General features: G+C 40.5%; 2 protein-coding genes across 2 annotated transcripts; both read left to right on the forward strand.

Moving 5' to 3' along the window:
• Window positions 1–2,660: 2,660 nt before the first annotated feature.
• LOC119540544 (lupus La protein homolog) lies at window positions 2,661–4,862 on the forward strand. The gene is given in 3 exon segments (XM_037844640.1): window positions 2,661–2,979; window positions 3,945–4,140; window positions 4,142–4,862. Coding segments are annotated over 3 exon segments (1,236 nt in total).
• A 7,947-nt stretch (window positions 4,863–12,809) lies between these two features.
• Window positions 12,810–15,140, forward strand: LOC119539600 (AP-3 complex subunit mu-1-like). Its single transcript, XM_037843280.1, has 2 exons — window positions 12,810–12,922; window positions 13,099–15,140. The coding sequence occupies exon 2, from the start codon at window positions 13,102–13,104 to the stop codon at window positions 14,356–14,358; it is 1,257 nt and encodes a 418-aa protein (XP_037699208.1). The 5' UTR covers window positions 12,810–12,922; window positions 13,099–13,101; the 3' UTR covers window positions 14,359–15,140.
• The last annotated feature ends 5,217 nt before the right edge of the window (window positions 15,141–20,357 follow it).

A 20,357-nucleotide genomic window follows, 5' to 3' on the forward strand; every position in this document is an offset into this window, starting at 1 on the left:
CTTGAGTCAGACTCTCCCTCCACCTCTGGGGAAACACTCCACTCCTCTACCCTGTGGATATAGTTTTCATAATTTATTCTTTCAGATATTACTACTTGGAAAATTGTGACTTTATTCCTGCTCATTAAGTATTATAAATATTATGATTTGACATGTCATATTCCCCAATGCATTGCGTCTTTGTAAACTCTTTGGACACTCGCAGGAACTAGGCTGGGAGGCTGGGGATAGCAGAAAGGAAGATCACTCCCCTTTCCCACACATCCAATCCAGTCAATGGCAGGGATGACTGCCAGGGAAGAGGGCACTGCTGGGAAAGCAGAAGTGTAAGGGAAGAAAACTTCTAAGAGTAATTATGTCTCTGCTGAGGGAATAAAACTGACTTTCCTTACAATCACTTCTTTAAAGTATTAGGCAAAAATTGAATATCTTTCATGCTCTTGAGTTTGGAATGGTTTTGTAGGTACATGTGACAATTGACTTCAAAACAAAGGCTTTTGGAGGAGAAACATCTCTACCAGCTCTCTTCTCTCTATGTAAGTTTTATGAGATGATCTATGCATGCCCGGGGGAAGGACTAAAAACAAGGAGGCAGGGAAATAGTGGAAGAGAAAAAGAGGGGAGCTGGGGGAAGGAAATGGTGCAGGTAGAAGGAGAAACAAAGCACACACGGGTTTAAGTGTTCTGCTCCCTTTCTCTCTCATTGGCACAAACCTATGAATTTCAAATTCATTTGAGCTCTCCGTGGGAGCTGGTCATGGCCTGAGGCAAGGGCTGACTCTCAGAAGAGAGCTTAGCAGGAGCAGAGACAGGAGTCAGACTGGAAGGCTCTGACACAGAAAGGCTCTGACACATGAGCTGCCCCGTGATGTCAACAACAGCTGACCCATCACAAGACCTTAGGAAGAAAACCAATGGGAGTCTTGTTTCCAAGCTTCCAGTGCCCAGCTAGCTCCCTGAGAGGTGCCTGGAAACAGACTGACTAACATAATGAAGTGATTTTGTAATCTGTCATAATACCATAAGCCACAGATCTACAGACTTTGACCCCTTGCAGGTATAATAAGCTCTCTTATTCAGCTGCACATGTTTTCCCTATGGGGAGGGAAGGAGGGGGCCCTTCTTCTAATTACATATCCAATGCATATGTTTTGCTGGAGAACAAAGCATTGTATTCATTACCAACAATCTTATAAGCCGGGTTCTTTTTACTAGCCAGTTAGCTAATTGACAGTTAAGAATTTGTATTAGTAATATACTGCAGCCAGGCATTGCTTAATCTGACAGTTTTATTAAAAATGTACACAAGCTCTGTGAGCCAGCGTGACTGTCAGCCTTTATGGAGGAATCCTGCTTACCAAGGGTCTTAATCGACTGTAAAACAATATCACTCTAGCAGAAAATTGTTCTCCCAGGTTGAAGTCCAGGAGTCAGCAGAGTTATTCACCTGGAGGATTTGTTTTCCCCTTTGTGACACATCTGAACAAGGAAGTGATTTTATCCGTATTTTCTTGAAATCTTATTGCCATGGTTCAATTGTTCTGGACCAAATTATCCAGGTGGCGGACTATCCTTACTCTTCCTTTCTGCTTTTTCTGTGTGTCTGACCCCCATTTTATTTTATTTTATTTTATTTTATTTTATTTTATCTTATTTAATTTTTTGGAGTATTTTTCAGGCCATTTGCAGCTCTGTCAAAAGTTGTGTAGGTGATGGTAGAGATGGCAAAATTCAAAATCTGTCATGTCACATTCTACTCTTTCCTGTCTTTGTCCCTGAAATTCTACCCATTTTTAAGCCCTTCCAAATGTGACCCACCCCATGAAGTCTTCTCTAATTTGCCCTCACTGGCAAGAATCACATATTTTCTTTCCACACTTCCCCAAAACTTGTGCTGAACTCACCTGATCATGACCTCTTGTGGCACAATCTGTCCTTTCTATGTTATCCCTCCCTCCCAAGATCCTTGCTATAGCAAATATTTGCTGGGCTAAATTGAATTTACTCTTTATTACTCACTCTAGTCTCAGCCAGTCAGTCTGAAAACACTCTTATGATCTCTATTCTGTTTACAAATATCTCTGGAATTCAGTTCTTCCTCTGCAGCTGGACTTTTATTACTTCTCACCCATCTCCCTGCTTCAGTCTCAGCCTCTTTGAGATGGATATTTGAAAAGCACAAACATGGTCATGAGAACCCTCTGGTTATAACCTTTCCACAGAAGGGCACCAAATTGCCAAAACCATCTTGCAATAGAAGCACAAAGTTGGGGGACTCCCAGTTCCTGATTTTAAAACTTGTTAAAAAGCTACAGTAATCAAAACAGTGTGGTACTATCACAAGGGCAGACATAAACAATGGAATCAAATCGAGAGCTCAGAAATAAACCCATACATCCAGACAATTGATTTTTAACAAGGGTGCCAAATCCACTCAATGGGAAAAGAATAGTCTCTTCTGCAAGCGGTGCTAGGAGAACTGGGTAGCCATATGCAAAGGAATGAAGGTGGATCCCTACTTCACACCATATACAAACATTAACTCAAAATGGATCAAAGAAAATGCATTAGGTCAGCCAGAGGCATTGGAAGTCCAGACTGCAGCTGCTGGTGGGCTTGAGGAGCAGCTCTGAGATACCAGGACCCTAAAGATTGCCACAATGGCTGAAAATAGTGATAATGAAAAAATGGTTTCTCTGGAGGCCAAAATCTGTCATCAAATTGAGTATTATTTTGGCAACTTTAATTTGCCATGGGACAAATTTTTAAAGGAACAGATCAAACTGGACGAAGGCTGGGTACCTTTGGAGACGATAAAATTCAATACCTTAAATCATCTAACAACAGACTTTAATGTAATAGTAGAAGCACTGAGCAAATCTAAGGCAGAGCTCATGGAAATAAGTGAAAATAAAACTAAAATAAGAAGATCTCCAAGTAAACCTCTTGCTGAAGTGACTGACAAGTATAAAAATGATGTAGTTTTCCTCCCTGGCTACCTGAGGATCACCTGCCATCATGAATGACACGGTAACTATCAGGACCAGGAAGTTTATGACCAACCGACTACTTCAGCGAAAACAAATGGTCATCGATATTCTTCACCCTGGAAAGACGACAGTACCTAATACAGAAATTCGGGAAAAACTAGCCAAAATGTATAAGACTACAGCAGATGTCATCTTTGTATTGGGATTCAGAACCCATTTTGGTGTTGGCAAGACAATGGGCTTTGGCATGATTTTTGACTGTGATGGTTAGGTTCATTCGTCAACTTGGCCAGGTGATGGTCTCCAGATGTCTGGTCAAGCAAGCACCGGCCTAACCATTACTGCAAGGACATTTGTAGCTGGTTAGTAAACCAGAAGGCTTGTTTATTAAGTTATCAGTCAATTGATTACACCTGTGACTGATCACATCAACAAAATGATTTAATCCTATCAGCTGAAGATTTTTAAGGGAGAATGAGAGAGAACCTTCATCTCTTCTTCAGCTAGCCAGAGTCTCCTGGGTAGTTCATTGAACACCTTCATGGGAGTTGCCAGTTTGCTTTCTGTCCTATGGAATTTGGACTCGTGCATCCTGCCCTACAGAATTTGGTCTCGTGCATGCCCACAGTTGTGTGAGACACTTTTATAACATCTTATATTTACAGATATCTCTTGTTATGTTTCCCTAGAGAGCTCTATACAGACTCCTTGGATTATGCAAAGAAAAATTAACCCAAACACAGACTTGCAAAACATGGCCTGTATGAGAAGAAAAAGACCTCAAGTAGATAGCAAAAGGAACGCAGGAACAGAATGAAGAAAGTCAGGGGGACTGCAAAGGCAAACGCTGATGTTGGCAAAAAGGAGTAAAGATTCTTCAGGGATTTGATCCATGATTTGCAGAGTTTTCACCAGAGGATTAATAAAACTTTAAAAACTTTGAAAAAAATGACATAAAAAACAGATCCGTTTATATTAAAGACTTCCCAACTGATGCAAACCTAGATGACATAAAAACATGGTTGGAAGGTAAAGGTCAAGTACTAAATATTTGGATGAGAACATTGCACAAAGCATTTAAGGAATCAATATTTGCTGTGTTCAATAGAATTGAATCTGCTAAGAAGTTTGCAGAGACCCCTGGCCAGAAATGCAGACACAGACCTGCTTATACTTTTCAAGGAAGATTACTTTGCAAAAAAGAATAAAGAAAGAAAGCAAAATAAAGTGGAAGCTAAATTAAGAGCTAAACAAGAGCAAGAAGAAAAACAGAAGTTGGTAGAAGATGCTGAAATGAAATCTCTAGAAGAAAAGATTGGATGCTTGCTGAAATTTTTGGATGACTTAGATGATCAGACCTGCAGAGAAGATTTGTACATCCTTTTCTCAAGTCATGGTGAAATAAAATGGATAGACTTTGTCAGAGGAGCAAAAGAGGGAATAATTATATTTAAAGAAAAAGCTAAAGAAGCACTGAATAAAGCTAAAGATGCAAATAATGGTAATCTGCAATTAAGGAATAAAGTTGTGACTTGGGGAGTACTAGAAGGAGAGGTGGAGAAAGATGCATTGAAAAAAATCATAGAAGACCAACAAGAATCCCTAAACAAAGGGGAATCAAAAGGTCACAGATTTAAAGGAAAAGGAAAGGGAAATAAACCTGCCCAGGCTGGGTCTGCTAAAGGCAAATTACAGTTTCAGGGCAAGAAAACTAATTTGGACAATGATGATGAATGTAATAAAAATGGTGCAGCTGGAGCAGTGAAAAGAGCACAAGAAGCAGACAAGGAAGAACCTGCATCAAAACAACAGAAAACAGAAAACGGTACTGGAGACCAGCAGCTTAGGAAACAAAATATTTATTCATTTTAATTAGATTTTAAGCTGCTTTTGTCTTTGGAGGTTTTTAAAAAGAAAACAGAATTAGGTCCACTTCAGTATCCACCTGTAAGAAAGGAAAGATTTTTTGTTTGCCTTGTTTTGTTATCCAATTGAGATTTTTTTTTTAAATATATGGTTCTGTTTGTGTTATTTCAAATATCAAAGAGTTCCTCCACTGAATTGCCCTTGTAATATGAGACTGTGTTAGTACAAACTTAATAAACTATAAAAACAGAAAAAAAAAATGGATAGAAGACCTAAATACAAGAACGAAGACTATAAAACTCATAGAAAAAAACACAGGGAAACATCTTTAAGATCTTGTGTTAGGCAATAGTTTCTTAGACTTGACACCAAAAGGACAAGCAACAAAAGCAAAAACAGATAAATGCACTTCACCCAAATTAAAAATTCGGGGGCAACAAAAGACTTTTCAAGAAAGTAAAAAGAAAACCTAAAAATTGGGAGAAAATATTTAGAAACCACATATCTGATGAGGGTTTAATATCCAAAATATATATAAAAAAACCCTCCTACAATGCAACAGCAAAAAGACAAACAACCCAACTTAAAGATGGAAAAAAGACTTGAATAGACATTTTTCCAAAGGAAATACACAAATGACCAATAAGCACATGAAAAGATGCTGAACATCATTAGCCACTAGAGAAATGCAAATCAAAACTGCAATGAGGTACCATTTCACACCCACAAGAATGGCTGCTAATGAAAAAAATGGAAAATAACAAGTGATGGAGAGGATGTGGAATATTAGGCACACCTGTTCATTGTTGATGGGCATGCAAGATGGTGCAGCTGTGTGGAAAACAGTTTGGAAGTTCCTCAGAATTTTAAGTATAGAATTACCAAATGATCTGGCAATCCCACTTTTAGGTATATACACAAAAGAATAGAAAGTGGGGACTTGAACAGATATTTGCACAGCAATGTTCATAGCAGCATTATTCACAATTGCCAAAAGATGGAGGCAATCCAAGTGTCCATCCACAGATGAATGGATAAACCAAATGTAGAATATACAAACAATGGGATATTCTTCAGCCAGAAAAGGAATGAAGTTTGGATACATGCTACAACATGGATGAATCTTGAAGACACCATATTGAGAGAAATAAGCCAGACACAAAAAGGCAAATATTGTGTGATCTCACTGATATGTGATATGATCTCATGTGAAATAATTAGAATATGCAAATTAACAGAGTCAGAAACTAGAATATAGGTTATCAGGGGCTGGGGTGGGGGCAGGTAGTGGGAAATTAATGCTTAATTGGTACAGAGTTTCTGTTTGGGGTGAGGGAAAGTTTTGGTAATGGATGGCAGTAATAGTACACAACATTGTGAATGTAATTAACACCACTGAATTTTATATTTGAAAGTGGTTAAAATGGGAAATTTTTGGTTGCATATATGTTGCCAGAATAAAAAATTTTAAAATAATTCATAGAACTGTACAATACGAGTCCTAATGTAAATTATGGACTATAGTTAATAGTATAATTATAATAATATTGCTTAATCATTTATAACAACAGACTATATCAATGCAAAACAATAATAGGGAAAATTGTGTGTGGGGTGACATATGGGAATGCTGTACTTTCTGCATGATATTTCTGTAAACCTACAACTGCTCTAATAAACAAAAATAGAAAAAAAACCTTTTCACAGTTCCTCATTCACTCATTCCCCAAATATTTACAGAGCATTTACTATGTACTGGGCACTATCGTGGGTACTGGGAATTCAGCAGTGAACAAAACACTCAAAAATCCCTGTGCTTGTGGAGTTGACATTCCAGTGAGGGGAGAGCAAGCAATAAATCAACAAGTGAGTACACAGTATGTCAGATGGTGATAGTGCTAGGAGGGAAAGAGAACAAGTGAGAGTGTTGGGGTGCTATTTTAAATTAGGTTAGGAAAGTTCTCCGTGATAATGTGACCCTGAATGGGGACTGGGGAAAGCGAGGGAGAGAAACAAGCAGAAATTAGAGGAAACAACAGTGTAAGAAAGGTGGTGGGAGCAGGTTTGGAGTGTTCAATCAGCAGCAAGGAGGCCAGCGTGGCTGGAACAGAATGAAGGCGAGATGTAGAAAGTGGGGGTGGGAGGAGATCACGTAGAATCTGGGCACCACAAGGACTCTGGATTTCACTCTAAGTGAGATGGGGAGCTTTGAAGGCTATTCAGCAGAGGAGTGTTTTGATGTAACTTCAGTTTTTAAAAGATCACTCTGGCTACTGTGTTTAGATCAAATTTGGGGAGGGCTGACAAAAGTCAGAAGCAGGAAGACCTATTTGGAGACTGTTACATCAATTCAACAGAGATGACAGTCACCTGGACCAGGGTGGAGCCTGCAGGTGGTGAGAGTGGCTGGACTCTGGATGTTTTTGAAGGTAGAACTACAGGATTTGCCATTGGAATGGATGTAAGCATGACAGAGGGAGGGAGAGTGGGAGATAGAGAAAGGGGTGAAGCATGACTGCAAGTTTTTAATTTTATCACTTATTTGTTTTGAGCAACTCAAAGGATGACTTAGGGTAAAGCCTATGGACTTCTCATCCTAGGATTCTATCTGGCTCATCTCTCCAGCGTCGTCACCAGCCTCTCCCTTTCTATATCTTCTGCTTCATTTACACTAAGCTCCTCCACGTTCCACACTCGCATTGCTTCACATGCCTGGGTCTTTGCTCATAACAGTCTCTTCTGCTGGAATGCCAGAGGGTGGTCATTTATCTATCAGGCAAACTCTGATTCCTCCTTCAAGATTTCTGAAAGATCACATCCTCTGTGACACCTGCTCTTTCTTACACACACACGCCCACCTCACTTTTCCATGGCCCTTTGGACACAGGGCCCTTTAGAAACCCCTCTCCTGCACTTACTTAGTTGCCCAGGTGTTAGACTCTGCCTTACTTATCACTCTAACCCTACCACAAGAAGAGGAATGTGGTGGGAGTTCAGTAAGTGTTTATTGAATCAATGAATTATGGGAATCATAGAAGGATGTGCCTCTCCCCCTGTATCCCTCCCCTCCCTGTCAAAAAAGTTCTGGTCTTTCCCTCGCTCTCTGCAACCACATAAGCACTCATACTACCCAGCAGAGCACATGACCAAGGGCTTGAGAGGATAAATGCTGACTTGGTTTGGAAACTCAGAAATAAAATATTACTTGGACATTAAATATGTTAAAAAATATCACATGGATTTTAGACTGCTCTATCCCCCAAGTCAAGCTGCATTGTGGGGAAGGGTAGCCTCCAAGTTCACAACCAGGAAAGTTTCTCAGGTGTGATGGAACAGAAGGGCTCACAGACCAAAATAAATTGTTTGAATCACATGATTGGCTGGATCCATTTAAAACACAAAATGGGAAGCAGGGGCACAGAGATGGGGTCAGTTAACACCCGTAGGATAGTGGGCAAACAGAGAGGAAGGAAGACTCCCTTTCTCTTTCTGCCACATTGACCTTCTCTAGGGTATGGTTACCAGCACCAGAGCTGAGCTTGAACAACCCCAGGTGGGGTCAGCAGAAAGAAGATATCTGGAGCCACGCAACTCTTGCTTAACCGAAAAGACACAGAAGCAAGTACACCTGCCCATGACTATAGCTTGCCGATTAGTTTGCTGAACAGCTCTGGGTTTTATCTGCATTTCTGGAGAAGAGCATACGTGGGGCTCTGTTCAGTATAGGACCACACTGAGATAGCTAAAAGGTGGCTGAGTAAGGACTGACATCACTATCAGCCTAGAGGTGGCATAATTCCTACTTTATGACTTGGACTTTCCATCTCTTTTTGTCTATGTGTATTAGGGTTCTCTAGGGAAACAGAACCAACAGAAGATATCTGTAAATAAGAGATTTTAGAAAAGTGTCTCATGCAACTGTGGGGATGCAAAAGTCCAAATTCCATCAGGCTGCGAGCTGGCAACTTTGATGAAGGTCTTGATGAATACCCCAGGAGAGGCTGGTCAGCTGAAGAAAAAGTGAAAGTTCTCTCTTCTACCTTAAAAGTCTTCAACTGGAGAGGCGGGGCAAGATGGCGGACTGGTGAGCTGTATGTTTTAGTTACTCCTCCAGGAAAGTAGGTAGAAAGCCAGGAACTGCGTGGACTGGACACCACAGAGCAATCTGACTTTGGGCATACTTCATACAACACTCATGAAAACGTGGAACTGCTGAAATCAGTGAAATCTGTGAGTTTTTGTGGCCAGGGGACCTGCACCCCTCCCTGCCAGGCTCAGTCCCGTGGGAGGAGGGGCTGTCAGCTCCGGGAAGGAGAAAGGAGAACTGCAGTGGCAGCCCTTATCGGAAACTCATTCTACTGATCCAAACTCCAACCATAGATAGACTGAGACCAGACACCAGAGAATCTGAGAGCAGCCAGCCCAGCAGAGAGGAGACAGGCATAGAAAAAAAAACAACACGAAAAACTCCAAAATAAAAGCGGAGGATTTTTGGAGTTCTGGTGAACATAGAAAGGGGAAGGGCAGAGCTCAGGCCCTGAGGCGCATATGCAAATCCCGAAGAAAAGCTGATCTCTCTGCCCTGTGGACCTTTCCTTAATGGCCCTGGTTGCTTTGTCTCTTAGCATTTCAATAACCCATTAGATCTCTGAGGAGGGCCCTTTTTTTTAATCCTTTTTTCTTTTTCTAAAACAATTACTCTAAGAAGCCCAATACAGAAAGCTTCAAAGACTTGCAATTTGTGCAGGTCAAGTCAAGAGCAGAACTAAGAGAACTCTGAGACAAAAGGCAATAATCTAGTGGCTGAGAAAATTCACTAAACACCGCAACTTCCCAAGAAAAGGGGGGTGTCCGCTCACAGCCATCATCCTGGTGGACAGGAAACACTCCTGCCCATCGCCAGGCCCATAGCCCAGAGCTGCCCCAGACAACCCAGTGTGACGGAAGCGCTTCAAATAACAGGCACACACCACAAAACTGGGCGTGGACATTAGCCTTCCCTGCAACCTCAGCTGATTGTCCCAGAGTTGGGAAGGTGGAGCAGTGTGAATTAACAAAGCCCCATTCAGCCATCATTTCAGCAGACTGGGAGCCTCCCTACACAGCCCAGCAGCCCAGAACTGCCCTGGGGGGACGGCACTCACCTGTGACATAGCACAGTCATCCCTCAACAGAGGACCCGGGGTGCACAGCCTGGAAGAGGGGCCCACTTGCAAGTCTCAGGAGCCATACGCCAATACCAAGGACTTGTGGGTCAGTGACAGAGACAAACTGTGGCAGGACTGAACTGAAGGATTAGACTATTGTAGCAGCTTTAAAACTCTAGGATCACCAGGGAGATTTGATTGTTAGGGCCACCCCCCCCTCCCTGACTGCCCAGAAACACGCCCCATATACAGGGCAGCCAACACCAACTACACACGCAAGCTTGGTACACCAATTGGACCCCACAAGACTCACTCCCCCACTCACCAAAAAGGCTAAGCAGGGGAGAACTGGCTTGTGGAGAACAGGTGGCTCGTGGACGCCACCTGCTGGTTAGTTAGAGAAAGTGTACTCCACGAAGCTGTAGATCTGATAAATTAGAGATAAGGACTTCAATTGGTCTACAAATCCTAAAAGAACCCTATCAAGTTCAGCAAATGCCACGAGGCCAAAAACAACAGAAAATTATAAAGCATATGAAAAAACCAGACGATTTGGATAACCCAAGCCCAAGCACCCAAATCAAAAGACCAGAAGAGACACAGCACCTAGAGCAGCTACTCAAAGAACTAAAGATGAACAATGAAACCATAGTACGGGACACAAAGGAAATCAAGAAGACCCTAGAAGAGCATAAAGAAGACATTGCAAGACTAAATAAAAAAATGGATGATCTTATGGAAATTAAAGAAACTGTTGACCAAATTAAAAAGATTCTGGACACTCATAGTACAAGACTAGAGGAAGTTGAACAACGAATCAGTGACCTGGAAGATGACAGAATGGAAAATGAAAGCATAAAAGAAAGAATGGGGAAAAAAATTGAAAAAATCGAAATGGACCTCAGGGATATGATAGATAATATGAAACATCCGAATATAAGACTCATTGGTGTCCCAGAAGGGGAAGAAAAGGGTAAAGGTCTAGGAAGAGTATTCAAAGAAATTGTTGGGGAAAACTTCCCAAATCTTCTAAACAACATAAATACACAAATCATAAATGTTCAGCGAACTCCAAATAGAATAAATCCAAATAAACCCACTCCGAGACATATTCTGATCACACTGTCAAACACAGAAGAGAAGGAGCAAGTTCTGAAAGCAGCAAGAGAAAAGCAATTCACCACAGACAAAGGAAACAGCATAAGACTAAGTAGTGACTACTCAGCAGCCACCATGGAGGCGAGAAGGCAGTGGCACGATATATTTAAAATTCTGAGTGAGAAAAATTTCCAGCCAAGAATACTTTATCCAGCAAAGCTCTCCTTCAAATTTGAGGGAGAGCTTAAATTTTTCACAGACAAACAAATGCTGAGAGAATTTGCTAACAAGAGACCTGCCCTACTGGAGATACTAAAGGGAGCCCGACAGACAGAGAAACAAAGAAAGGACAGAGAGACTTGGAGAACGGTTCAGTACTAAAGAGATTCGGTATGGGTACAATAAAGGATATTGTTCTAGTTTGCTAATGCTACAGAATGCAAAACACCAGAGATGGACAGGCCTTTATAAAATGGGGGTTTATTTCACTACACAGTTACAGTCTTAAGGCCACAAAGTGTCCAAGGTGACACCTCAGCAATCGGGTACCTTCACTGGAGGATGGCCAATGGCGTCCTCTAAACCTCTGCTAGCTAGGAAGGCAGCTGGCGTCTGCTCCAAAACTCTGGCCTCAAAACAGCTTTCTCCCAGGACGTTCCTCTCCAGCAAGCTTGCTTCTCTTCAAAACATCACTCCCAGCTGCACTCTCTTTCCTCCCCCAGAGTCAGCTCATTTATATAGCTCCACCGATAAAGGCCCACCCTGAATGGGTGGGGCCACACCTCCATGGGAACATCTCATCAGAATCATTGCCCACAGCTGGGTGGGGCACATTCCAAGCAAATCCAACCATCACCAAAACGCCTGCCCCACACAAGACCACAAAGATAATGGCATTTGGGGGACATAATACACTCAAACTGGCACAGATATTAATAGACAGAGGGGAAAAATATGACAAACATAAACCAAAGGATAAGATGGCTGATTCAAGAAATGCCTCCACGGTTATAACGTTGAATGTAAATGGATTAAACTCCCCAATTAAAAGATATAGATTTGTAGAATGGATCAAAAAAAATGAACCATCAATATGTTGCATACAAGAGACTCATCTTAGACACAGGGACACAAAGAAACTGAAAGTGAAAGGATGGAAAAAATATTTCATGCAAGCTACAGCCAAAAGAAAGCAGGTGTAGCAATATTAATCTTAGATAAAATAGACTTTAAATGCAGGGATGTTTTGAGAGACAAAGAAGGCCACTACATACTAATAAAAGGGGCAATTCAACAAGAAGAAATAACAATCGTAAATGTCTATGCACTCAATCGAGGTGCCACAAAATACATGAGAGAAACACTGGCAAAACTAAAGGAAGCAATTGATGTTTCCACAATAATTGTGGGAGACTTCAACACATCACTCTCTGCTATAGATAGATCAACCAGACAGAAGACCAATAAGGAAATTGAAAACCTAAACAATCTGATAAATGAATTAGATTTAACAGACATATACAGGACATTACATCCCAAATCACCAGGATACACATACTTTTCTAGTGCTCACGGAACTTTCTCCAGAATAGATTATATGCTGGGACATAAAACAAGCCTCAGTAAATTTAAAAAGATTGAAATTATTCAAAGCACATTCTCTGGACTCCGCCTCCCCGCCTGCAGGGGGACCCCAGACTGAGTTAGAGCACGAATGAGCGCCTGCGTCTTGAAGATGCGAAACCCGTATTCTTCTAAATCCTGGGTGATCTAGAAGATTTCGATACTAAACCTCAAGAAATATCTTTCCTCTCATTTAAGGTCTTCCGGCTTGTTTAAACTTTCGAATACTGCAGATCCAGTCGGTGTCTTTGAAGCTGTTAATCAGGCAATCTCTTGGGCACACCGATTGCGGGGTCCTCACGGCCTTCTCAGCTGTCTCAGCCTAGGTCGAGAGAGGACCCTGCGCCGAATCACTGACGGGCCCAGGTACCGGGAAAATGATCCACAGTCTATTTCTTATAAACTGTTCCGGTGACATATTTCTAGAAAAGCACTGGAAGAGTGTTGTGAGTCAGTCTGTCTGTGATTATTTCTTTGAAGCTCAAGAGAAAGCTGCTGATGTTGAAAATGTACCACCTGTCATTCCAACGCCTCACCATTACCTCATCAGTATCTACCGGGACAAGCTCTTCTTTGTTTCTGTCATACAGACTGAGGTGCCACCTCTCTTTGTAATTGAGTTCCTACATCGAGTTGCTGACACTTTTCAGGACTACTTTGGTGAGTGTTCAGAGGCTGCAATTAAGGATAATGTGGTCATAGTATATGAACTCTTAGAGGAAATGTTAGACAATGGATTTCCACTGGCTACTGAATCTAACATTTTGAAAGAACTGATTAAACCACCAACAATTCTCCGTTCTGTCGTCAACTCTATTACAGGTAGTAGTAATGTTGGGGACACACTCCCCACTGGGCAGCTATCCAACATCCCATGGCGCCGCGCAGGGGTAAAGTACACAAACAACGAAGCCTATTTTGATGTAATTGAAGAAATAGACGCAATTATAGATAAATCAGGGTCTACAGTCTTTGCAGAAATTCAGGGGGTCATTGATGCTTGCATTAAACTGTCTGGAATGCCTGATCTTTCCCTTTCCTTCATGAACCCAAGGCTTCTGGATGATGTCAGCTTCCACCCCTGCATCAGGTTTAAGCGTTGGGAGTCTGAAAGAGTTTTGTCATTTATTCCTCCAGATGGAAATTTCCGACTCATATCGTACCGTGTCAGCTCACAAAATCTAGTGGCAATTCCAGTGTATGTGAAACACAGCATCAGCTTTAAGGAGAACAGTTCTTGTGGCAGATTTGATATTACCATTGGACCAAAGCAGAATATGGGAAAAACTATTGAAGGAATCACAGTGACAGTTCACATGCCAAAAGTTATGCTGAATATGAACCTGACACCAACACAAGGCAGCTATACATTTGATCCAGTCACCAAGGTACTAACATGGGATGTGGGGAAAATTACTCCACAGAAGCTCCCAAGTCTTAAAGGACTAGTCAATTTACAGTCTGGAGCACCCAAGCCAGAAGAGAATCCGAGCCTCAACATTCAATTCAAGATCCAGCAACTTGCTATTTCAGGCTTGAAAGTAAACCGCTTGGACATGTATGGGGAGAAATATAAGCCATTTAAAGGAGTCAAATATGTCACGAAAGCTGGAAAGTTCCAAGTGAGAACATGAAAAGAAGCCAAAATTCCTCAAGATCAGTTTGTTTTCCAAGTGTCATAACAGTTTATTACTATTGGGTACCAAGTGGGTGGGAATACATATTCTAGTTAAAGCATTTGTCGAGCTACACACCCCTCACAAAGTAGCTTAGTAATCAATGTAGGATTCTAAAGAAGCTTTAAGCTAAGGAGACTTTTCTGTTGACTTAGCTTATTTTGTATCTTTTCACTAAGAAAGATTCTGGAGGTGATTTCTTCAATGAGGGGTAGTAGTTGGACACTGCACATTGTAAAAGCAAAGGCAGAGGCTGCAGTGATAACCTATCTGCTAAAAACAAGTGAACTGCTATCAGCCAACAGGAGGTGTCCTAATCTGTGACGTGATGTGTCAGGTGCAGCCAAATGTCATACCTTCTGATCTTTCCCATCCTAAATCAGCATCTGTCCCAACAGAGGAAGTCCCCCACCCCAAGAAGTTTACAGAAAACTGCCTCTTAAAGTGTTTGCCTTATTCAGCTTTTCACTTGTGCCATTAAGCAAGCACTGTAGCAAAAGCCACTTCCACATGGCCCTGCCAGGGAGCTCTGCTGCTCCATGCTCCATTCTCACTGTACTTGGTATTGTACTTTTTATAAATAAGATTTGTACGTAAAGCTCAGATTTTGATTTACAAGGACCTTGCTGCAGTAAATATCATCTCAATTTTGTGCCACTCGTTCAGCTGTTAGATAAACAGTAAAAATTGTTTCAAAGGGGCGAATTGTTTGTTAAGGTAATAAAAGGGAATGCTACTTCTGCTTTTACAAAGTTATTGCAAGCACAGGAGTTTAAGGTCTAAGGTAAATTATGGAGTAAAAGAAACTTAAGCTGAAACCTTTGCCCTCTTGATGTTTAATAAAGCTTATCAACACCAAAAAAAAAAAAAAAAAAAAGCACATTCTCTGACCACAATGGAATACAATTAGAAGTCAATAACCATCAGAGACAGAAAATTCACAAATACCTGGAGGTTAAACAACACACTCCTAAACAATCAGTGGGTTAAAGAAGAAATAGCAAGAGAAATTGCTAAATATATAGAGACGAATGAAAATGAGAACACAACATACCAAAACCTATGGGATGCAGCAAAAGCAGTGCTAAGGGGGAAATTTATAGCACTAAACACATATATTAAAAAGGAAGAAAGAGCCAAAATCAAAGAACTAATGGATCAACTGAAGAAGCTAGAAAATGAACAGCAAACCAATCCTAAATCAAGTAGAAGAAAAGAAATAACAAGGATTAAAGCAGAAATAAATGACATAGAGAACAAAAAAACAATAGAGAGGATAAATATCACCAAAAGTTGGTTCTTTGAGAAGATCAACAAGATTGACAAGCCCCTAGCTAGACTGACAAAATCAAAAAGAGAGAAGACCCATATAAACAAAATAATGAATGAAAAAAGGTGACATAACTGCAGATCCTGAAGAAATTAAAAAAATTATAAGAGGATATTATGAACAACTGTATGGCAACAAACTGGATAATGTAGAAGAAATGGACAATTTCCTGGAAACATATGAACAACCTAGACTGACTAGAGAAGAAATAGAAGACCTCAACAAACCCATCACAAGCAAAGAGATCCAATCAGTCATCAAAAACCTTCCCACAAATAAATGCCCAGGGCCAGATGGCTTCACAGGGCAATTCTACCAAACTTTCCAGAAAGAACTGACACCAATCTTACTCAAACTCTTTCAAAACATTGAAGAAAATGGAACACTACCTAACTCATTTTATGAAGCTAACATCAATCTAATACCAAAACCAGGCAAAGATGCTACAAAAAAGGAAAACTATCGGCCAATCTCCCTAATGAATATAGATGCAGAAATCCTCAACAAAATACTTGCAAATCGAATCCAAAGACACATTAAAAAAATCATACACCATGACCAAGTGGGGTTCATTCCAGGCATGCAAGGATGGTTCAACATAAGAAAATCAATCAATGTATTACAACACATTAACAAGTCAAAAGGGAAAAATCAATTGATCATCTCAATAGATGCTGAAAAAGCATTTGACAAAATCCAACATCCCTTTTTGATAAAAACACTTCAAAAGGTAGGAATTGAAGGAAACTTCCTCAACATGATAAAGAGCATATATGAAAAGCCCACAGCCAGCATAGTACTCAATGGTGAGAGACTGAAAGCCTTCCCTCTAAGATCAGGAACAAGACAAGGATGCCCGCTGTCACCACTGTTATTCAACATTGTGCTGGAAGTGCTAGCCAGGGCAATCCGGCAAGACAAAGAAATAAAAGGCATCCAAATTGGAAAAGAAGAAGTAAAACTGTCATTGTTTGCAGATGATATGATCTTATATCTGGAAAACCCTGAGAAATCGACGATAGAGCTACTAGAGCTAATAAACAAATTTAGCAAAGTAGCGGGATACAAGATTAATGCACATAAGTCAGTAATGTTTCTATATGCTAGAAATGAACAAACTGAAGAGACACGCAAGAAAAAGATACCATTTTCAATAGCAACTAAAAAAATCAAGTACCTAGGAATAAACTTAACCAAAGATGTAAAAGACCTATACAAAGAAAACTACATAACTCTACTAAAAGAAATAGAGGGGGACCTTAAAAGATGGAAAAATATTCCATGTTCATGGATAGGAAGGCTAAATGTCATTAAGATGTCAATTCTACCCAAACTCATCTACAGATTCAATGCAATCCCAATCAAAATTCCAACAACCTACTTTGCAGACTTGGAAAAGCTAGTTATCAAATTTATTTGGAAAGGGAAGATGCCTCGAATTGCTAAAGACACTCTAAAAAGAAAAACGAAGTGGGAGGACTTACCCTCCCTGACTTTGAAGCTTATTATAAAGCCACAGTTGCCAAAACAGCATGGTACTGGTACAAAGATAGACATATAGATCAATGGAATCGAATTGAGAATTCAGAGATAGACCCTCAGATCTATGGCCGACTGATCTTTGATAAGGCCCCCAAAGTCACTGAACTGAGTCATAATGGTCTTTTCAACAAATGGGGCTGGGAGAGTTGGATATCAATATGCAAAAGAATGAAAGAGGAACACTACCTCACCCCCTACACAAAAATTAACTCAAAATGGACCAAAGATCTCAATATAAAAGAAAGTACCATAAAACTCCTAGAAGATAATGTAGGAAAACATCTTCAAGACCTTGTATTAGGCGGCCACTTCCTAGACTTTACACCCAAAGCACAAGCAACAAAAGAGAAAATAGATAAATGGGAACTCCTCAAGCTTAGAAGTTTCTGCACCTCAAAGGAATTTCTCAAAAAGGTAAAGAGGCAGCCAACTCAATGGGAAAAAATTTTTGGAAACCATGTATCTGACAAAAGACTGATATCTTGCATATATAAAGAAATCCTACAACTCAATGACAGTAGTACAGACAGCCCAATTATAAAATGGGCAAAAAATATGAAAAGACAGTTCTCTGAAGAGGAAATACAAATGGCCAAGAAACACATGAAAAAATGTTCAGCTTCACTAGCTATTAGAGAGATGCAAATTAAGACCACAATGAGATACCATCTAACACCGGTTAGAATGGCTGCCATTAAACAAACAGGAAACTACAAATGCTGGAGGGGATGTGGAGAAATTGGAACTCTTATTCATTGTTGGTGGGACTGTATAATGGTTCAGCCACTCTGGAAGTCAGTCTGGCAGTTCCTTAGAAAACTAGATATAGAGTTACCATTCGATCCAGCGATTGCACTTCTCGGTATATACCCGGAAGATCGGAAAGCAGTGACACGAACAGATATCTGCACGCCAATGTTCATAGCAGCATTATTCACAATTGCCAAGAGATGGAAACAACCCAGATGTCCTTCAACAGATGAGTGGATAAATAAAATGTGGTATATACACACGATGGAATACTACGCGGCAGTAAGAAGGAACGATCTCGTGAAACATATGACAACATGGATGAACCTTGAAGACATAATGCTGAACGAAATAAGCCAGGCACAAAAAGAGAAATATTATATGCTACCACTAATGTGAACTTTGAAAAATGTAAAACAAATGGTTTATAATGTAGAATGTAGGGGAACTAGCAATAGAGAGCAATTAAGGAAGGGGGAACAATAATCCAAGAAGAACAGATAAACTATTTAACGTTCTGGGGATGCCCAGGAATGACTATAGTCTGTTAATTTCTAATGGGTATAGTAGGAACAAGTTCACAGAAATGTTGCTATATTATGTAACTTTCTTGGGGTAAAGTAGGAACATGTTGGAAGTTAAGCAGTTATCTTAGGTTAGTTGTCTTTTTCTTACTCGCTTGCTATGGTCTCTTTGAAATGTTCTTTTATTGTATGTTTGTTTTCTTTTTAACTTTTTTTTCAAACAGTTGATTTAAAAAAGAAGGGAAAGTTAAAAAAAAAAAAAGATAAACAAGGAAAAAAAAAAGATGTAGTGCCCCCTTGAGGAGCCTGTGGAGAATGCAGGGGTATTCGCCTACCCCACCTCCATGGTTGCTAACATGACCACAGGCATAGGGGACTGGTGGTTTGATGGGTTGAGCCCTCTACCATAGGTTTTACCCTTGGGAAGACGGTTGCTGGAAAGGAGAGGCTAGGCCTCCCTATGGTTGTGCCTAAGAGCCTCCTCCCGAATGCCTCTTTGTTGCTCAGATGTGGCCCTCTCTCTCTGGCTAAGCCAACTTGAAAGGTGAAATCACTGCCCTCCCCCCTACGTGGGATCAGACACCCAGGGGAGTGAATCTCCCTGGCAACGTGGAATATGACTCCCGGGGAGGAATGTGGACCTGGCATCGTGGGACGGAGAACATCTTCTTGACCAAAAGGGGGATGTTAAAGGAAATGAAATAAGCTTCAGTGGCAGAGAGATTCCAAAAGGAGCCGAGAGTTCACTCTGGTGGGCACTCTTACGCACACTTTAGACAACCCTTTTTAGGCTCTAAAGAATTGGGGTAGCTGGTGGTGGATACCTGAAACTATCAAACTACAACCCAGAACCCATGAATCTCGAAGACAGTTGTATAAAAATGTAGCTTATGAGGGGTGACAATGGGATTGGGAAAGCCATAAGGACCACACTCCACTTTGTCTAGTTTATGGATGGATGAGTAGAAAAATAGGGGAAGGAAACAAACAGACAAAGGTACCCAGTGTTCTTTTTTACTTCAATTGCTCTTTTTCACTCTAATTATTATTCTTGTTATTTTTGTGTGTGTGCTAATGAAGGTGTCAGGGATTGATTTAGGTGATGAATGTACAACTATGTAATGGTACTGTGAACAATCGAAAGTACGATTTGTTTTGTATGACTGCGTGGTATGTGAATATATCTCAATAAAATGAAGATTAAAAAAAAGTTTTCAACTGATTGACTAAATCAGTCCAATGACTCGTGGATTCTCTCATTGCAGGAGACACTCCCTTAGTTGATCATAGATTTAAACAGCTGCACATGCCATCAATTAACTGATAATTTAATAAACCAGTCTTCTACTTTCTTAACCAGCCATGAAATGTCCTTGCAGTAATGGTTAGGCCAGTGCTTACTTGACCAGGCAATGGGGCACCTTCACCTGGCCAGGTTGACACATGAACCTAGCCATCACAATAAGTAACATTCTTCTTATTCTGTCCTTATTAACATCCACCATGTTTACAGGCGGCCAATTTACTTACCACCGATACTCAACACACCTTATGAATTCTACGTTTCAAAAGCTATTTGCTTACTCATTATCTGTACTTATGACATCCTATGTGTTCTATCTCTCACAAGCTGCTGGTTTACTTTATATCTAGGCTTAATACTTATGAATTTTATCCATCTTATGTGGTTTTATTTCTTCAGTGGCAGAATTGGTTATTCTTCAATAGCACAGCAAACACATTCATTATAAACTGGAAAAGAGAGGTTCTTTTTTCACGAGAAAAAAGAGATGCCTCTGCTTAAAACCCTT

The sequence above is a fragment of the Choloepus didactylus genome, chromosome 7 (assembly GCF_015220235.1).
Source record: "Choloepus didactylus isolate mChoDid1 chromosome 7, mChoDid1.pri, whole genome shotgun sequence".
In the NCBI taxonomy this organism is placed as follows: Eukaryota; Metazoa; Chordata; class Mammalia; order Pilosa; family Megalonychidae; genus Choloepus; species Choloepus didactylus.

Excerpts from the sequence above, each read along its gene's own strand:
- LOC119539600 (XM_037843280.1), top strand. The coding sequence starts at position 13,102 with ATGATCCACAGTCTATTTCTTATAAACTGTTCCGGTGACATATTTCTA.